This window comes from Schistocerca cancellata, chromosome 5, assembly GCF_023864275.1.
Source record: "Schistocerca cancellata isolate TAMUIC-IGC-003103 chromosome 5, iqSchCanc2.1, whole genome shotgun sequence".
Lineage (NCBI taxonomy): Eukaryota > Metazoa > Arthropoda > Insecta > Orthoptera > Acrididae > Schistocerca > Schistocerca cancellata.
The window spans coordinates 429443825-429459813 of NC_064630.1; the positions used below are offsets into that span (position 1 = coordinate 429443825).

The 15989-nt window shown below is 41.5% G+C and overlaps 1 protein-coding gene and 1 pseudogene across 1 annotated transcript in view; one reads left to right on the forward strand and one right to left on the reverse strand.

Moving 5' to 3' along the window:
- Positions 1-15989, reverse strand: part of LOC126189006 (serine/threonine-protein kinase Genghis Khan) — a 372927-nt gene that overhangs the window by 260008 nt on the left and 96930 nt on the right. Inside the window, exons 4-5 of the mRNA XM_049930817.1 lie at positions 5543-5814; positions 1991-2290 (exon numbers count right to left, since the gene is read on the reverse strand). Coding sequence (XP_049786774.1) covers positions 1991-2290; positions 5543-5814 — 572 coding nt within the window. The remainder of the gene's footprint in view (positions 1-1990; positions 2291-5542; positions 5815-15989) is intronic.
- LOC126189352 (5S ribosomal RNA) lies at positions 11459-11576 on the forward strand (annotated as a pseudogene).

Below are 15989 nucleotides of genomic sequence, written 5' to 3' on the forward strand. Positions count from 1 at the left end.
AATATGGCTGGCCGTTAAAACTACAACACAATGAAGGCAGCTTTTAACAGTTGTCAAACTGCCAGGAAGTGTGCTGTATGCTTGGATACGGAAATATTTAGTATTTTAGAACAATCTGACAAACTAGGTAAGAGGATGCCATCTACACCTTGTACATAAGAAAAGATTATGTAGCAAGTTTCTCATTCAAATATCACATTTGAATGTTTTTTGTCTGCAATAAGACTGTTTTATGCTTCATAAATGTGTACCAATACATGTCAGAACATGACAGTGGCTGGATCATGGCTTATCAAGATAGTGGGTTATCGTTATGCAATACAGATGCTTGTGTTCATCAGCATCCCACAACTGTTATGCATATATCGAACAGATGGGTTACAGAGGGTCATAATCAGCGCCATGAGAATCTCAATAGTCCCACATGGCTAGCACTCGAGAGGTTGATTGGTTGGCTGGTTGGTTGATTTAGGGGAGGAGGGGACCAAACAGCGAGGTCATCAGTCCCATTTCAGGGAAGGATGGGGAAGGAAATCAGCTGTTCCCTTTCAAAGGAACCATCCCAGCATTTGCCTGAAGTGATTTAGGAAAATCATCGAAAAGATGGCCGGATGCTGGTCTGAATTGTAGTCTCCCGAATATGAGTGCGGTGGCTAGCTACCCAAGAGGACAGATATACTGTTCCATAGTCATGCAGGATTGTACAGCCAGGGACTGTACCTTATGCCTAAAAATTTGTTTCTTTGTAGAAAGATATGTATCCACATGGATAATGAAATGACGTCTGAAGCACCATGGACTGTCACAACACAGAGACCATCACTGCAGCCTCCCTTGACGTGGCACTAGAGAGAAGGTAGTGCACCCAGCAGCAACACTGGACACCAGAGATCACCACGTTGTCTTTTTAGATGGGTTGTGGTTCTGCATACACCATCATGATATAAGTAACCATGTGTGGGGGCACCAAGAAGACTCAAAACTGCCACACTGCATTCATCATTATTATACAGGCCAGCATTTTGCATGATGGTATGGATGCCACTGAGTACATAATACAATTTCCTATGGTATGTTAAGACCTGTGGTTGTGCCCTATATACAAGGTCTCTTTGACATTAGATTTCAACAATAAAGTGTAAGACAACATTCTGCCAGAATTGTCCTGACCTGCCTAGACAAAGAATGTGTTCAGCTGTTGGCCGGGCCAGAAAATTCTCTAAATCTCTCATTCACTGAGAATATAAGGTTATGGGTATCTGAGACACTACCGTGTCACTATTCATCAGCCACTATGATTGATGAACTCTGGCACAGAGCTGAAGCAGCATGGAATTACATACCCGTAATTATTATCTAAGCTTAGTTCACCATGATGGCCAGCCAGGTTAGAGCCACTGTCACCACATGAGGTGGCAGCTGTGTGTATTAAATTTCAATCTACAAATCTAATGATGAATTCTTCTTACTATAATGTATATGAAAAACTGTTACAATTTAATTATTCGCTATTCTTCCTGATGTTGCCGTTTTAATGACTAGCATTGTAATGTAATTTACCCCCTATTCTCTTTTAATACTTTTCAGACTCCGTCAAAAGCTCAACTGATTAACAAGTACAGTGGGATGATGGTTCATTCAGTGAAGTGAAATCCATTAATTCTTTCAGACTTACATAGACAAAATTAATAACATGTGCATCTCTTTGTTCTCATTATTCATGATGATAAAACATCTTTCTTCCACATACCTCAATTATTTGGAACATCACCACTGAATCTTTCCTACCTTCGTCTGTATAATAGTGTCATGCAGTATATGCCAAAGAGTATTGTAATCAGAACCAACCTCCCATTATTCCATCCACAACATGGCAAACAGTGACAGATATTGTGAAGCATAATGATAATTTTTTTTTTATAGATGGCAAAAGACTTCCGAGGCCTTTATATTCACAAGTAATTAAAATTTTATAGAAATTCAAACTTACCCGAAGAATTTCTGGTGAAATATAATCAGGAGTTCCAACAGCAACATTGCTTTGTACTGTTCCATCCTCAAACAATTTTAAGCATGATCCAAAATCAGCTAACCTAATGTGTCCATTAGCATCAAGTAAAACATTATCTGGTTTTATATCTCGATGAACATATCTTAGATCATGAATAGATCCTATGGCAAGAACCATTTCTGCAATGTAAAACTTAGCCATGTCTTCAGGCAAACGGTCCTCAAATTTACTAAGTAATGTGAGCAGATCACCACCACAGTAATAATCCATTACTAAGTACTGAAACCAGATTGTAAAATAATTAGCAACATGTTTATAATCACAGACAAGTTAATTGTAATAAACAAAAATTCTTATTTTATTGAAGTGGAGGTTGTTAATAATGCAAGTGGGAAACATTATAATCAATCATTAAATGTTTTGAAACACCAAAGCACTTCTAACGACAGTTAACAAACCTAAGTAAGAACTGTGTAAATTAACGTAAAGGGAGGAGATCACTGCTGTCAGCTGCATCAGAACATTACGCAGAATTAGCTGCGACGAGTGTTAATGTGTGCCAGACTGGGATTTGAACTTGGGATCTCTTGCTTCTTAAACAGGTGGGTTAACCGCTGCACCATCCGGAACACAGGCTTATCACAACTGCAAGGACTATCGCAGCACATTTCATGGTCAATCCACATTCCCATCGAGCGCCACCTATCCGCAGTCCTTGTCCATTTCCTCCATGTTCACTACTCTGAGATTCTCACAGGATGTCTGATGTATTTGTGCATATGCACTGAAGAAGATGTATCCATGGCCCAGCTAGGCGAACCAAGTATATGTATGCATGGTGTCTGTTCTTTCAGAAAGGGTGTATAAAAAACAAATTAGGCACATAAATAAGGAACTAGTTGCTTAAAGCACTAAAACAGGGAGGGAGGAGGGTAAATATGAGAGAGGGGTGGAGAGGTGGGGAGGGGAGAATTGCCTGACTGAGAGGGGGTTGGAAGGAAATGAAAGGGAGCTATGAGGGGAAGGAAGGGGGCAGGATGAAGAGAGAGTGAAGGAGAGGGTGCAAGACTGAGGGAGAATGGGCAGAATAAAGGAAGAGAAGAGGATAGGAGGGTGGAGATGACAGGTGTATGGGTAGGAATGGCAGAAAGTGAGGGTGGGCAGTGGGAGGAAGGGAGTGTGGGAAGCAGGAGAAAGAAAGGATGGGGTGTGGGAGAAAGGGAAAGCAGGGAGTGGGAGGAAGGGAGGGTAGGGAGAGGAACGAAGGGTCTGTGGGGAGTGGGAGGAAGAGAGGTTGGGAAGTAGGAGAAAGACAGGATGGGCAGCGGGAGAAAGGGAGGGTGGGCAGTTGGAGGAAGGGATGGAGAGCGGTGGGAGGAAGGGATGGAGTGCAGTGGGAAGAAGGGAGGGTGGGCAATGCAAAGAAGGGAGGGCGAACTGTGGGAAGAAGGGAGGGTGGGCAATGCGAAGAAGGGAGGGCGAACTGTGGGAAGAAGGGAGGGCAGGCAGTGGCGAAAGGGATGGAGGGTAGTTTGTGGAAGAGATGCAGGGCAGTGGGCGGAAGGAATGCAGGGCAGTGGGCAGAAGTGATGGAGGGCAGTGGGCAGAAGGGATGGAGGGCAGTGGGAGGATGGGATGGAGGGCAGTGGGAGAAATGGTTGGAGGGAAGTGGATGGAAGGATGGGTGGGGTGTGGTAGGAAAGAAGGGTACACAGAGGGACGAAGGGAGCTTTGGCAGTGGGACAAAGGGAGGCCAGGCAGTGGGACAAAGGGATGGTAAGCAGTGGGGCGAAGGCAGTGTGGGAAGTGGAAGGAAGGGAGGGTGGTCAGTGGGAGGGATGGAAGGTAGTGGGAGGAAGGGATGGAGGGTAGTGGGAGGAAGGTAGTGGGAGGAAGGGATGGAGGGTAGTGGGAGGAAGGGATGGAGGGTAGTGGGAGGAAGGGATGGAGGGTAGTGGGAGGAAGGGAATGGAGGGTAGTGGGAGGAGGGAATGGAGAGCAGTGAGAGGAAGGATGGGTGGGGTGTGGTAGGAAGGAAGGGTAGACAGTGGGACAAATGGAAGTTTGGCAGTGGGACAAATGGAAGTTTGGCAGTGGGACAAATGGAAGTTTGGCAGTGGGACAAATGGAAGTTTGGCAGTGGGACAAAGGGAGGCCAGGCAGTGGGACGAAGGGAGGGTAAGAAGTGGGACGAAAGGCAGTGTGGGAAGTGGAAGGAAGGGAGGGTGGACAGTGGAAGGGAGGGTGGGCAGTGGAAGGGAGGGTGGGCAGTGGAAGGGAGGGTGGGCAGTGGAAGGGAGGGTGGGCAGTGGAAGGGAGGGTGGGCAGTGGAAGGGAGGGTGGGCAGTGGAAGGGAGGGTGGGCAGTGGAAGGGAGGGTGGGCAGTGGAAGGGAGGGTGGGCAGTGGAAGGGAGGGTGGGCAGTGGAAGGGAGGGTGGGCAGTGGAAGGGAGGGTGGGCAGTGGAAGGGAGGGTGGGCAGTGGAAGGGAGGGTGGGCAGTGGAAGGGAGGGTGGGCAGTGGAAGGGAGGGTGGACAGTGGGAGGAAGGGAAGGTGGGAAGTGTGTGGAAGGGAGAGTGGGAAATTGCTGTAAGGGAGTGTGGGAAGTGGGTGGAAGGGAAAGTGGAAGAAAAAGAGAGTGGTAGGGATGTAGGGCAAGATGAGGGAGAGAGGCAGAGTGGAAGAGGCTGAAGAAATAATCATTAAGTAGAGCCAAGAGCTTACAGACTTGTTGTAACCTACAGATCAGAGATCAAATCCCAGACCTTTGGATCTGTAGACTGGCATGAAACCACTGTGAACCATCAAGCTACACTAGAAAAAAAGTTCCATTGTGAAAATTAACAGAGGGTGCATCAAGATGACATTCTTAATTTCACCCTCTCTCAAAATGATGGGTTTAATATTCTACTAGTTTCTGATTAAAACCAAAGATTCCCATATTCCGCCATAAATTTTACAAAGACAAAATTAAAAATGGTGAGAAGAGGTACTAAAGAGGGGTAAACATAAGAGGACAAGCTAAAGAAGTAGAAAAAACATTTATTTTGACTTACTGTTCTTTTAGATCAATGCACTCTGCCAACTTAGATTTCCTATTTTTATTTATTCATACAGCTTTTTGAATGACATGCGCAGAAAGAAATGGTTGAATGTTAAGGAGTGGTGTAACTTCATGGGAAACTCTTGTTTCTGTTACTTACAATCACTTTTAAACTTTGGAGATACAAGTTTCGCATGTACTGTCAAAATTACATCTGAAGAATCTGATAGCAGGCAAGTAGTGATATTAGTTTATTTCATATACAGGGGGAGACATGGAGGGGAAACAGAATTAGTATTCTTACCAAATAATTATGGCTTAATATGTACATGGTTTATGTTTATAAATACAGCACAAGACAGTTAGCTACTGTTAATTCAAAAATGTTTACAATGAAAAGTTTACCATTTACTTGTCTGCAATTAATTTAGATGCATAAAATACAATATTTTATGGTCTGTTATATTTAGAAAAAAAAGAACTACTTACTAAATTTGATTCATCTTGAAATGCATAATGAAGATTCGTGATCCATCTTCTATCTCCAAACACCAGAACATCCCTTTCTTCTTTGAAGCAGGCTGTTTCTGCCCTTTTCAACATCTCCCATTTATTCAAAATCTTCATTGCAAACACTTTCTCTGAACCCTTCATTTTTACAACACAAACTTCTCCAAAGGCTCCTCTTCCAATTACTTTAATAATCTCAAAATCATCACGTGAAAGGCGCAATGCCTTCAAATTTGTTGCAACAGGTTTAACTGAAATGAAGGAATAACAGATTTATAATTTATGGTACCAAGTTTTCAAACATGTATGAAGTTATATAAATTAACAGTCAGCTGGTTTCTCAGATATAAAGCACCATTACAGGAAAACGTAATAACCCAGGACAGTAAAGATACGGCCATGACTCTGAGGCTGTGACTAAAGTTGTCAAAGAATATCTCAACCTCCAGTCCCAAACCTGATAGTAGTTTGAGCCACAATGATAATAGACAGTTTAATTTTTTAGAGGGAGGGTGTACTTCAAGACTTAAAAGACATACTTGCACACTACAATGTGTAAAAACAGGAGAAAATTAGAGTTTATCGTCCCATTGAAGTGTTCTATTTGGATAGTATTACAAAAGTTGTAGAAGGAGATAAAGATCCAACAAGCATCTAGAGAATGTTCTGTTCTGAGGCATTAAATACGTTTGACAATGACAATATTTCTCTTACCAGAAGAACAACTGATGTATAAAGTGCAACATCAAGTAGTAAATACACAGGCCACCATTCAGAATGTTCTGAAAGTGAATGAAGTACTGAGACCTACCAAGACATAAGAAGAAAAAATAGCACATCCAATAAGAACAATCACTAAAGACCCATAATGAGCATTCCTAATGAAAAATATGGAAGTGCGCTGAAAAATAATACCTCAGAATTTTTTATGTGAAAACTTTTGAATTTGTTTATATAAAACAAATATTATTAACATGCTACATCTTTATTCTTCTTGTCTACATATTTGTTTCCCAACACAGAAAATCCAGGAAGGAACGAAACAATATTTTAAAAGGATAGTTGCTACTCACTATATAGCAGAGATGATGAGTTGCAGATAGGCACAACAAAAAAAGTCAGGAAACGAGCTTGCAGCCAACACGGCCTTCCTTGGACACAAAATAACGCGCGCGCGCGCGCACACACACACACACACACACACACACACACACACACACACACACACACAAAACAGCAGTCTCTGGCTGCTGAGGCCACACTGTGTGAATGATGGACCTGCAACCTCACCTCTGCTTCATCATTACCAAAGTTCCTCAAAAGTTTTCTTTAAGTTTTGGAAACTGATGAAAATCAGAGGATGATCAATGATAGTGAAACCAAGGTGTCGGATTGTTGCAGATGTCACAGCACTTGTGTGTGGTCTGGCATTCTCATGCTGCAGAAGAGGAAGCTCCATGTGTGGATGAACTCTCTGAATTCGAAAATCGATTACAGCATGCTGTTTTTCACACACCGACATAGTTACTTTATACACTGACATGTAACACAGTACAATTTGGAGCCGTCTAGTGGCAGAGGGCTGAAAATATGTAGACATGAAGAATAAAGATGTAAAATGTTAATAATGTTTGTTTTATTTACAAAGCTTTACGAGTTTTCACAGAAAACATTCAGAGAATTACTTTTCAGCATGTGCTCACATTAAGATGATAAGAGGAATTGGCTAATTGAGGCCAGGGACTACGCTGCATTAATACACAATATACCAGAAGTATTTAATGCTTTCTAAGCATTGTGTCAGCAAAATAAAGGCAGAAAAATCACATATGTGATTCCTATTAACCAGGTGGGCCAGGAAAACTTAGAAAGGCATTAAAGGACAAATGTACATCTACAATCACAAACATTGCAAAACACTGTCAATAACAAAGTTGACTTTTATACAGCCTAGTACAGAGGTATAATTCTCGAATGTTCTTTTTTCTTTCACTCTGCTTCTTTATGTGAAAGATCCCTAAATATTCCTAGTAAAACTAATGTTTCGAAAAGTGAAAATGAATAACTAGTATATTTCCACTGTAGTTGACTGATAGCAAAGTCATCTAGTACTGAGATGGCACACTTTTAGCAATTACTTTATCAATAAAACTAACAGATTTGTATTAGCAAGTAACAACTGACACATAAAGAAGCTGAAGTATCTGTTGTTACTTGCCATTTTCAATAAAAGTGGAAAGCAAAGAGTGCACACATGCATTGATGCAGGTATATAACACAGTTGATTAGGTGCTCCAGCCAATTAACTAGCTTAGGTAACATGGAACATTAAGTGGCAAGACAATGACACAGAAAGTGAAATTACTGAACAAGGAAAATATAGCTTTAAGACTACTATGACTGAATACTTCCAAATTGAAAGTGATAGAGGTGAAACATATGTCAACCCAAATTAATGCTTCACTGAACTTGGTATGCAGAACTAAACTCAGATCTTCAAGTACATCACCCTGCAGTCATGATGCCAGATTTGTACGGAAACTTCTCAAAGTTTTTAGAGTAGTTTTAAACAGTGAACACAAAATATTGTTCTACGAGTTGAGATTTTCAATAATAACCAACAGATTTCTGGATACTACATGTTTTGAACTATGTTATTACTGCTTCAGTAGGTCATGGGAGCCATGACAGATAACAATGTGAACAACACACAGAATTTCAATGAGACAGCTGCTCGTCATCTTCAGGTACTTACTGACATGTTGCTGCTGTGGCTCGTCAATATAAGCAATGGCTCATTACAAACTTGCATGTGCCAAGAGGTGGGGCTATAATCTCATCATAGACCAATCAGAGAGGACATGGACATCCAGAGCCCTAGCCAGAGGAATGGGCCACAGTCTTTCTAAGTGCGACTTGGGAAAAGTAAAGCTGGAAGTTGCGACCCAGCACCCCTGAGGGCACAGTGTTGTCGCCCAGTTTAAGTGTCCTGAATTCAATTGCCCATCTGTGTTGACTAGCTGGATTTATTACCCTGTGGTCGATGATGCCTTAGTATCATCAGTGCTGACTCCCATGCCTTTCCGAGTTGAAATCCAAATCTCTGTTAATAAAGTTGTTACTTACATGCATTTCAACTTCTTCTCTAAGTTTGTAGTTCCAGTACATGATGGTGGGTGAAAGTATCTTTGTCTCTCCATAGTTCATGCAATGACCCATGTCAAGACAGTATTCAGCAACAGCAGACTTTTCTAGATGACCTAATCTGCTGTGATGACTATATTTATCACATCTATCTTTAACAGTGTGACACATATGGCCAATGTATGTTTTCCACACTGGCTTAGTTAGGATTTCATAATCCCTAGTTTCCCTACATCTAGGTTTCTTTAACAGAACCCTGGATTGTTTGCACTCACACTGGAGGGCAGAAGACACACTTTATTCAAGGTTTCTTGAATAGTCTGTCGATCTTAAAGGACACACTATCAATACAAGGTAGAAAAAGCATCCTCATGTAGTTCTCCATTTCTTCTGGCTGTTCTTGAGGTTTAGTGCATGCTTGTTGAAACGCATATCGAAACTGCTTAACAGAGTACTTTTTCTGGACAAAAACGGAGCACAGATGGCTAAGCTCTGCTGATAAGCTCTCTGGATCTGAGTTGACACTAGCCTTATGAACGAGAGTCCTTAATATACCACTGCACTGGGGCAGGTGATGGCAGCTCATGGCTTGTAGATATAGGTCAGTAAGAGTTGGTTTCTGGAACACACCAAGACACCTAAAAATGGGAGTTCTCCATTTCCATGGTGAAGCAAATGTTCGGATGGAGGGAGTTAAGCAAAGCCATAACACAAAGGTGTTGTCCAAAAACATTTAGGTTTCAAAAACGCCAACTGAAGCCTTAGTCTTTGAAGTCTTCATAAAAAGGTTAGCTACTATGGGAGAACGAAGGACTACGCATAGCAGCACCATCACTTTTGGTACGTAATATGTTGGGACTACTGTATTGTTCACAATGGGGCAAAATGGAACCCCTTCCATATGTATCTTAGGCAGGCCAAAGAGTTATGGTGTAACTGGTAATTATACTCTGAAGTTATTTTTCAGTTGTTCAGGAAAGTGACTGGATTTGTCTTCTGCTCTACTTCATCCGGTGGATGCCTCTAGGGATGATAACATGCTGAGTCCTGCGATAAATTCTTCAGCTTGCCAAAGTAAGATGCTACAAGTTAAAGAACAGTGGTGTTTCCCCTGTCAGCAGGTAAAATTACTATTTCTGTGTCTTCTCTTCAGGAACTGAGAACTTTTCTTTCGTCAGAGGTGATGCTCCACTTGTGTGAGGGTACACTAGTTGTTGTTGTTGTTGTTGTTGTTGTATTGTTGTTTTCAGTCCTAAGATTGGTTTGATGCAGCTCTCCACACTACTCTATCCCATGAGAGCTTCTTATCTCCAAATAACTACTGCAACCTACATCCATCTGAATCTGCTTGCTGTATTTATCTCTTGGTCTTCCTCTACAATTTTTACCCACCACACTTCCCTCCAGTACTACATTCATGATCCCTTGATGTCTCAGAATGTATGCTATCAAAACATCCCTTCTTTTGGTCAAGTTGTGCCAATAATTTCTTGTCTCACCAATTCTATCAGTACCTCCTCATTAAACATGAACGACCCATCTAATCTTCAAGATTCTTCTGCAGCACCACATTTCAAAGCTTTTGTTCTCTTCTTGTCTAAACTTTTTACCATCTATGTTTCACTTCTGTACATAGTTACACTCCAGAAAAATACTTTCAGAATAGACTTCCTAATGTTTAAATCTACATTTGACGTTAACTAATCTCTCTTCTTCAGAAATGCTTTCCTTGCCATTGCGGGTCTACATTTTATATCCTGTCTACTTTGGCCATCATCAGTATTTTGCTGCCCAAACAGCAAAACTCACCTACTACTTTAAGTGCCATGCTTCCTAACCTAGTTCCCTCAGCATCACCTAATTTAATCTGGCTACATTCCATTATCCTTGTTTTGCTTTTGTTGATGAGCATCTTATGTTCTCTTTTAAAGACAATGCCCATTCTGTTCAAATGCACTTCCAAGTCATTTGCTGTCTCTGAAAGAATTGCAATGTCACTGGCAAACCTCAAAGTTTTTTCCAGAATGAGATTTTCACTCTGCAGCGGAGTGTGCGCTGATATGAAACTTCCTGGCAGATTAAAACTGTGTGCCCGATCGAGACTCGAACTCGGGACCTTTGCCTTTCGCGGGCAAGCGCTCTACCATCTGAGCTACCGAAGCATGACTCACGACCGGTACTCACAGCTTTAGGTTCGCAGGAGAGCTTCTGTAAAGTTTGGAAGGTAGGAGACGGATACTGGCAGAAGTAAAGCTGTGAGTACCGGTCGTGAGTCATGCTTCGGTAGCTAAGATGGTAGAGCGCTTGCCCGCGAAAGGCAAAGGTCCCGAGTTCGAGTCTCGGTCGGGCACACAGTTTTAATCTGCCAGGAAGTCTCAAAGTTTTTATTTCTTTTCCCTGAACTTTAACTTCTATTCCAAATTTTTCTCTGCATTCCTATACTGCTTATTCAACATAGAGATTGAATAACATCGTCAACAAGCTACAACCCTGTTTCATTCCCTTCTCAATCACTGCTTCCCTTTCACACTGCTCGACTGTTATAACTGCTCTCTGGTTTCTGTACAAGTTGTTAACAGTCTTTCGCTACCTGTACTTCGCTCTTGATATCTTCAGAATTTTAAAGAGAGTATTCCAGTCAACATTTCAAAAGCTTCAAGTCTACAAATGCTATACATAGGTTTGCCTCCCCCTAACCTATCTCCTGAGATAGCAGTAGGATCAGTACTGCATTGTGTGTTCCTACATTTCGCTAATGGCCTTGCCACAGTGGTAACACTGGTTCCCATGAAATCACCAAAGTTAAGCGCTGTCGGGCTGGGTTAGTACTTGGGTGGGTGACTATCCAGTCTGCCGAGTGCTGTTGGCAAGTGGTGTGCACTCAATCCTTGTGAGGCAAATTGAGGAGCTACTTGATTGATAAGTAGTGGCTTTGGCCTCATAAACTGACAAAACAGCCAGGAGAGCAGTGTGCTGACCACATGCTCCTCCATATTCGCATCCAGTGACGCCTGTGGGCTGAGGATGACACAGCGGCCGGTCAGTACTGCTGGGCCTTCATGGTCTGTTCGGGTGGAGCTTTTTAGTTCCTACATTTCTCCAGAATTCAAACTGATCTCCCTTGAGTTTTTTCCATTCTTCTGTGTTAGTATTTTGCAACCATGACTTATTGAACTGATAGTTCAGCAATTTTCACACATGTCAGAAACTGGTTTCTTTGGAATTGAAATTATTACATTCTTCTTAAAGTCTGAGGGTATTTTGCCTGTCTCATACATCTTGCACACGGGATGAAAAGTTTTGTCATGGTTGGATCTCCCAAAGCTATCAGTAGTTCTGATGAAATATCGTCTATTCCTGGAGCCTTGTTTCAACTTAGATCTTTATCTGCTCTCTCAAATTCTTCTCGCAGTATTGTATCTCCTCTCTCATCTTCATCTATGTCCTGTCCCCTTTCTATAATCTTGCCTTCTAGTTTATATTTCTTGTACAGACCCTCTATATACTCATATCACCTTTTTTTTAGTACTGGTTTCCCATCTGAGCTCTTGATATTGATACAACTGTGTCTCTTTTCCGCAAAGGCTTCTTTAATTTTCCTGTAGGTAGTATCTATCTTTCCCCTAATGTCCTCTAGCCGTTACTGCTTAGCCATTTTGCACTTCCTGTCAATCTCATTTTTTAAACGTTTGTATCCTGTTTCATCTGCTTCATTTGATGCATTTTTATATTTTCTCCTTTCACCAGTTAAATTCAATATCTCTTGTGTTATCCTATTTGATCCTCTGCTGCCTTCACTATTTCATCACTTAAAGCTGCCCATTCATTTTCTACTGTGTTCCTTTCCCCTGTTCTACTCAACCACCTCTGAAACTCTCAATAACCTCTCATTCTTTCAAGTTATTCAGGTCTCATCTCCTTAATTTCCTTTCTTGTTGCAATTTCTTCAGTTTTAACAACCAGCAAATTGTGGTCACAGTCCACATCTGCCCCTGGAAATGACTTACAATTTAAAATCTGGTTCCGAGATCTCTGTCTTACCATTAAATAATCAATCTGAAACCTCCTTGTGTCTCCAGGTATCTTCCATGTATACAGCCATCTTGTATGATTCTTAAACCAAGTGTTAGCGATGATTAAATTATGCACTGTGCAAAATTCTACCAGGCAGCTTCCTCTTTCATTCCTTTCCCTCAGTCCATATTCACCTACTATTTTTCCTTCTCTCCTCTTCCTACTATCAATTTCCAGTCCCCCATCACAATTAGATTTTCATCCCTTTTAACTATCTGAATATTTTCTACTATCTCATCATACATTTCCTCAATCACTACATATATGGAGCTAGTTGGTAAGTAAACTTGTACTATTGTAGGTGGTGTGGGTTTTGTGTCTATCTTGGCCACAATAATGCATTCACTGCACTGTTCGTAGTAGTTTACCTGCATTGCTATTTTCTTATTCAGTATTTAAACATCCCTGCACTACCCCTATTTGATTTTGTATCTATAACCCTTTATTCACCACACCAGAAGTCCTGTTCCTCTTGCCATAAAACTTCACTAATTCCCACTATGTCTAACTTCAACCTATCCATTTCCCATTTTAAATTTTCTGACCTACATGCCCAATTAAGCGATCTAAGATTCCAGCTCCAATCTGTAGCATGCCAGATTTTTTCTCCTGATGATGACATCATCCTGAGTAGTCCCTGCTCAGAGATGCAAATGGGGGACTATTTTACCTCCGGAATATTGTATCCATGAGGACACCATCATCATTTAACCATACAGTAGAGCTGCATGCCCTCAGGAAAAATTACAGCTCTAGTTTCCCCTTGCTTTCGCAATATTAGTACAGCAAGGCCGATTTGATTGATGTTAGAAGGCCAGACTTTTTGGCCTGCAACTACTGAAAAGGCTGCGGCCCCTCTTCAGGAACAACATGTTTGTCTGGCTGCTCAACAGATACCCATCTGGTGTGGTACAGCTATCTGTACCACTGAGGCATGCGCGCCGCCACACGCATGGCAATGTCCATGGTTCATCTCTCCCAGTATTTCTCCAGCAGTGTCAATGGAGAGTTTCAAGACACCATGTTCAATGGCACTGATAAAATCCTGAATGGGCAAAGTCTTTAGAGTCCCTTTTTTAATGCTGATATCGTAATATCACACAGAGGTCTACCTACAAAATTAAACAAAATGTGTCTGCATAGTTTATCTTCTTGCGATGACTGGCACATAAGGCAGTGGAACTTGGAGGATTTATGAGCCACAGCCTGCTGCCATGCACAGTCTGAAAGTAATGATGCATCATTGTCCTACATTATTATTAGCTGAAAGTTCTCGAGCATAGCTGCATTATATCTTTATGAGGCAGCTACTTATCATTTTCACGTGGTGATTTTTACTATCGAGCTGTTTGGTAACCAAACTATACAGTAGCTTCTTAGAAAATCACAGGCAGCTACAGGCTAGGGTGAGCTGTAATACCATCTCAGGGGAAGTTGACATGTTAAGTCCCTGTTCTAACAACAACTTGCAGACCCAATACAATGCAGTGGAGGAAGCCTCCTCAGAAGGTGAAGATCCAGGTATGAACATCTGGGAAAGATGCTATTACCCAGTATGGCTGTCCTAGTTTTGGACCCCCATGTGTGCAGCAAAGGAGGTTAGAATATAGAAGGAGATGATATTATTTATGTATCAGTTAAAGCCTGTTGGCCATCTAGGCGAGTCTTAGAAGTCTGTTCTGTTAAAGCACTGTATTAAACCTACCTTCTTACAGCTAATGCACTGAACTGACTGACAGTTCTGAGTATGTAATTGAACAATACACTTTCATATATGAAGATGGTATCTGTTCTTTCGGACATGTCCGAAAGAACAGATACCATCTTCATATAGTTAAGGCTAACCAGCCATTGACTTTCTTCTTCTGTGCTGGATGAACTTGCATTGCCTGAATTCTTACGGGACCCGGTAATATTGTCTGCCGCGAGTAATGAGTGTAATAGGTAGGGGCACTACGAATGTAGTGTGTGGACATTAAGTTGGGAATGTGGGTCTCACAGGGAGCGTGCAAGGGATAAATCCCTGCAGTCACACTATCCTCTGTGCCCTCAATGGCTCAGATGGATAGAGAATCTGCCATGTAAGCAGGAGATCCCGGGTTTGAGTCCCGGTCGAGACACACATTTTCAACTGTCCCCGTTGGTGTATATCAATGCCTGTCCACAGCTTAGGGTCTTGATTTAATTATCATTTCATGGATGAATACTCATCATCAGATAATTGAAAACTTAAAATTTTTAACATCAATTCTCAATCATTGAGCATGGTGTGCATTGCGGCTAAACAGCCAAACATTTTACTACTATTATAAGTGAGATAGAAGAGCAGCACTGCATTACAAACACTTCACCAAGATTGCCAGTATGGCAGAAACAGGTTTCAGTTTTTCAATGTAAGAGGGTCTCCCTATATTCTGAGCTCCTTGGGTGCAGCCTTGCATTTGGGATCGTGGCAATATGCCATGCAGCTGTGTAAGTTACTTCCCCTTTGTTGATATTACAGCCCCTGTCCTCCTGTAGACTCCTTCACTTTTCTAGTGAGCTACCACATAAAATGGCAAGCAGCAACAACTCCTTAAATTGTATCAGTAACTGAAGAAGAAACCATGGTGTCACTTAGAAATTTGCAATCAATATCACACCTGAAATTTTGCTTGAAAATTTAGTACTTATTACATCAAAAGAGTTGTAAACAACACATTAAGTTACAACTCTAGCAACCTTATAATTCTTGTGATCTTCCTGTTCCTCCACAATCACTTGATATGAGAGCATAATGATGTGTCAATGAGGAAATAAGTCACCTTTCCAGCCACTCTCCTTATGTTTAGGAATGGCTTTGTCAGTATGTTAGTAATTACCAGCACACACACACACACACACACACACACACACACACACACACACACACACACTAGAGAGAGAGAGAGAGAGAGAGACACCTATGTATAAATAGTGACTGTTAATACAATAATACTTAAGTATGGTATGATTCACTGATGGTGATGTAAACAGCAACACAAATGTCATAAATCGGAAGTTTTATACACAGTTAGCTCCAAAAATGACAGCAAAATCAAAGAAGAAGTTATATGTTGTTTTCAATAGACTGGCTGACAGACTGCTCCATTATATTTCAGGAGTGCATCTGGGACAGGAATATTTCTTCTGTAGTGTCGTTACCATATTAAGGGAAAATCTGTGAGAA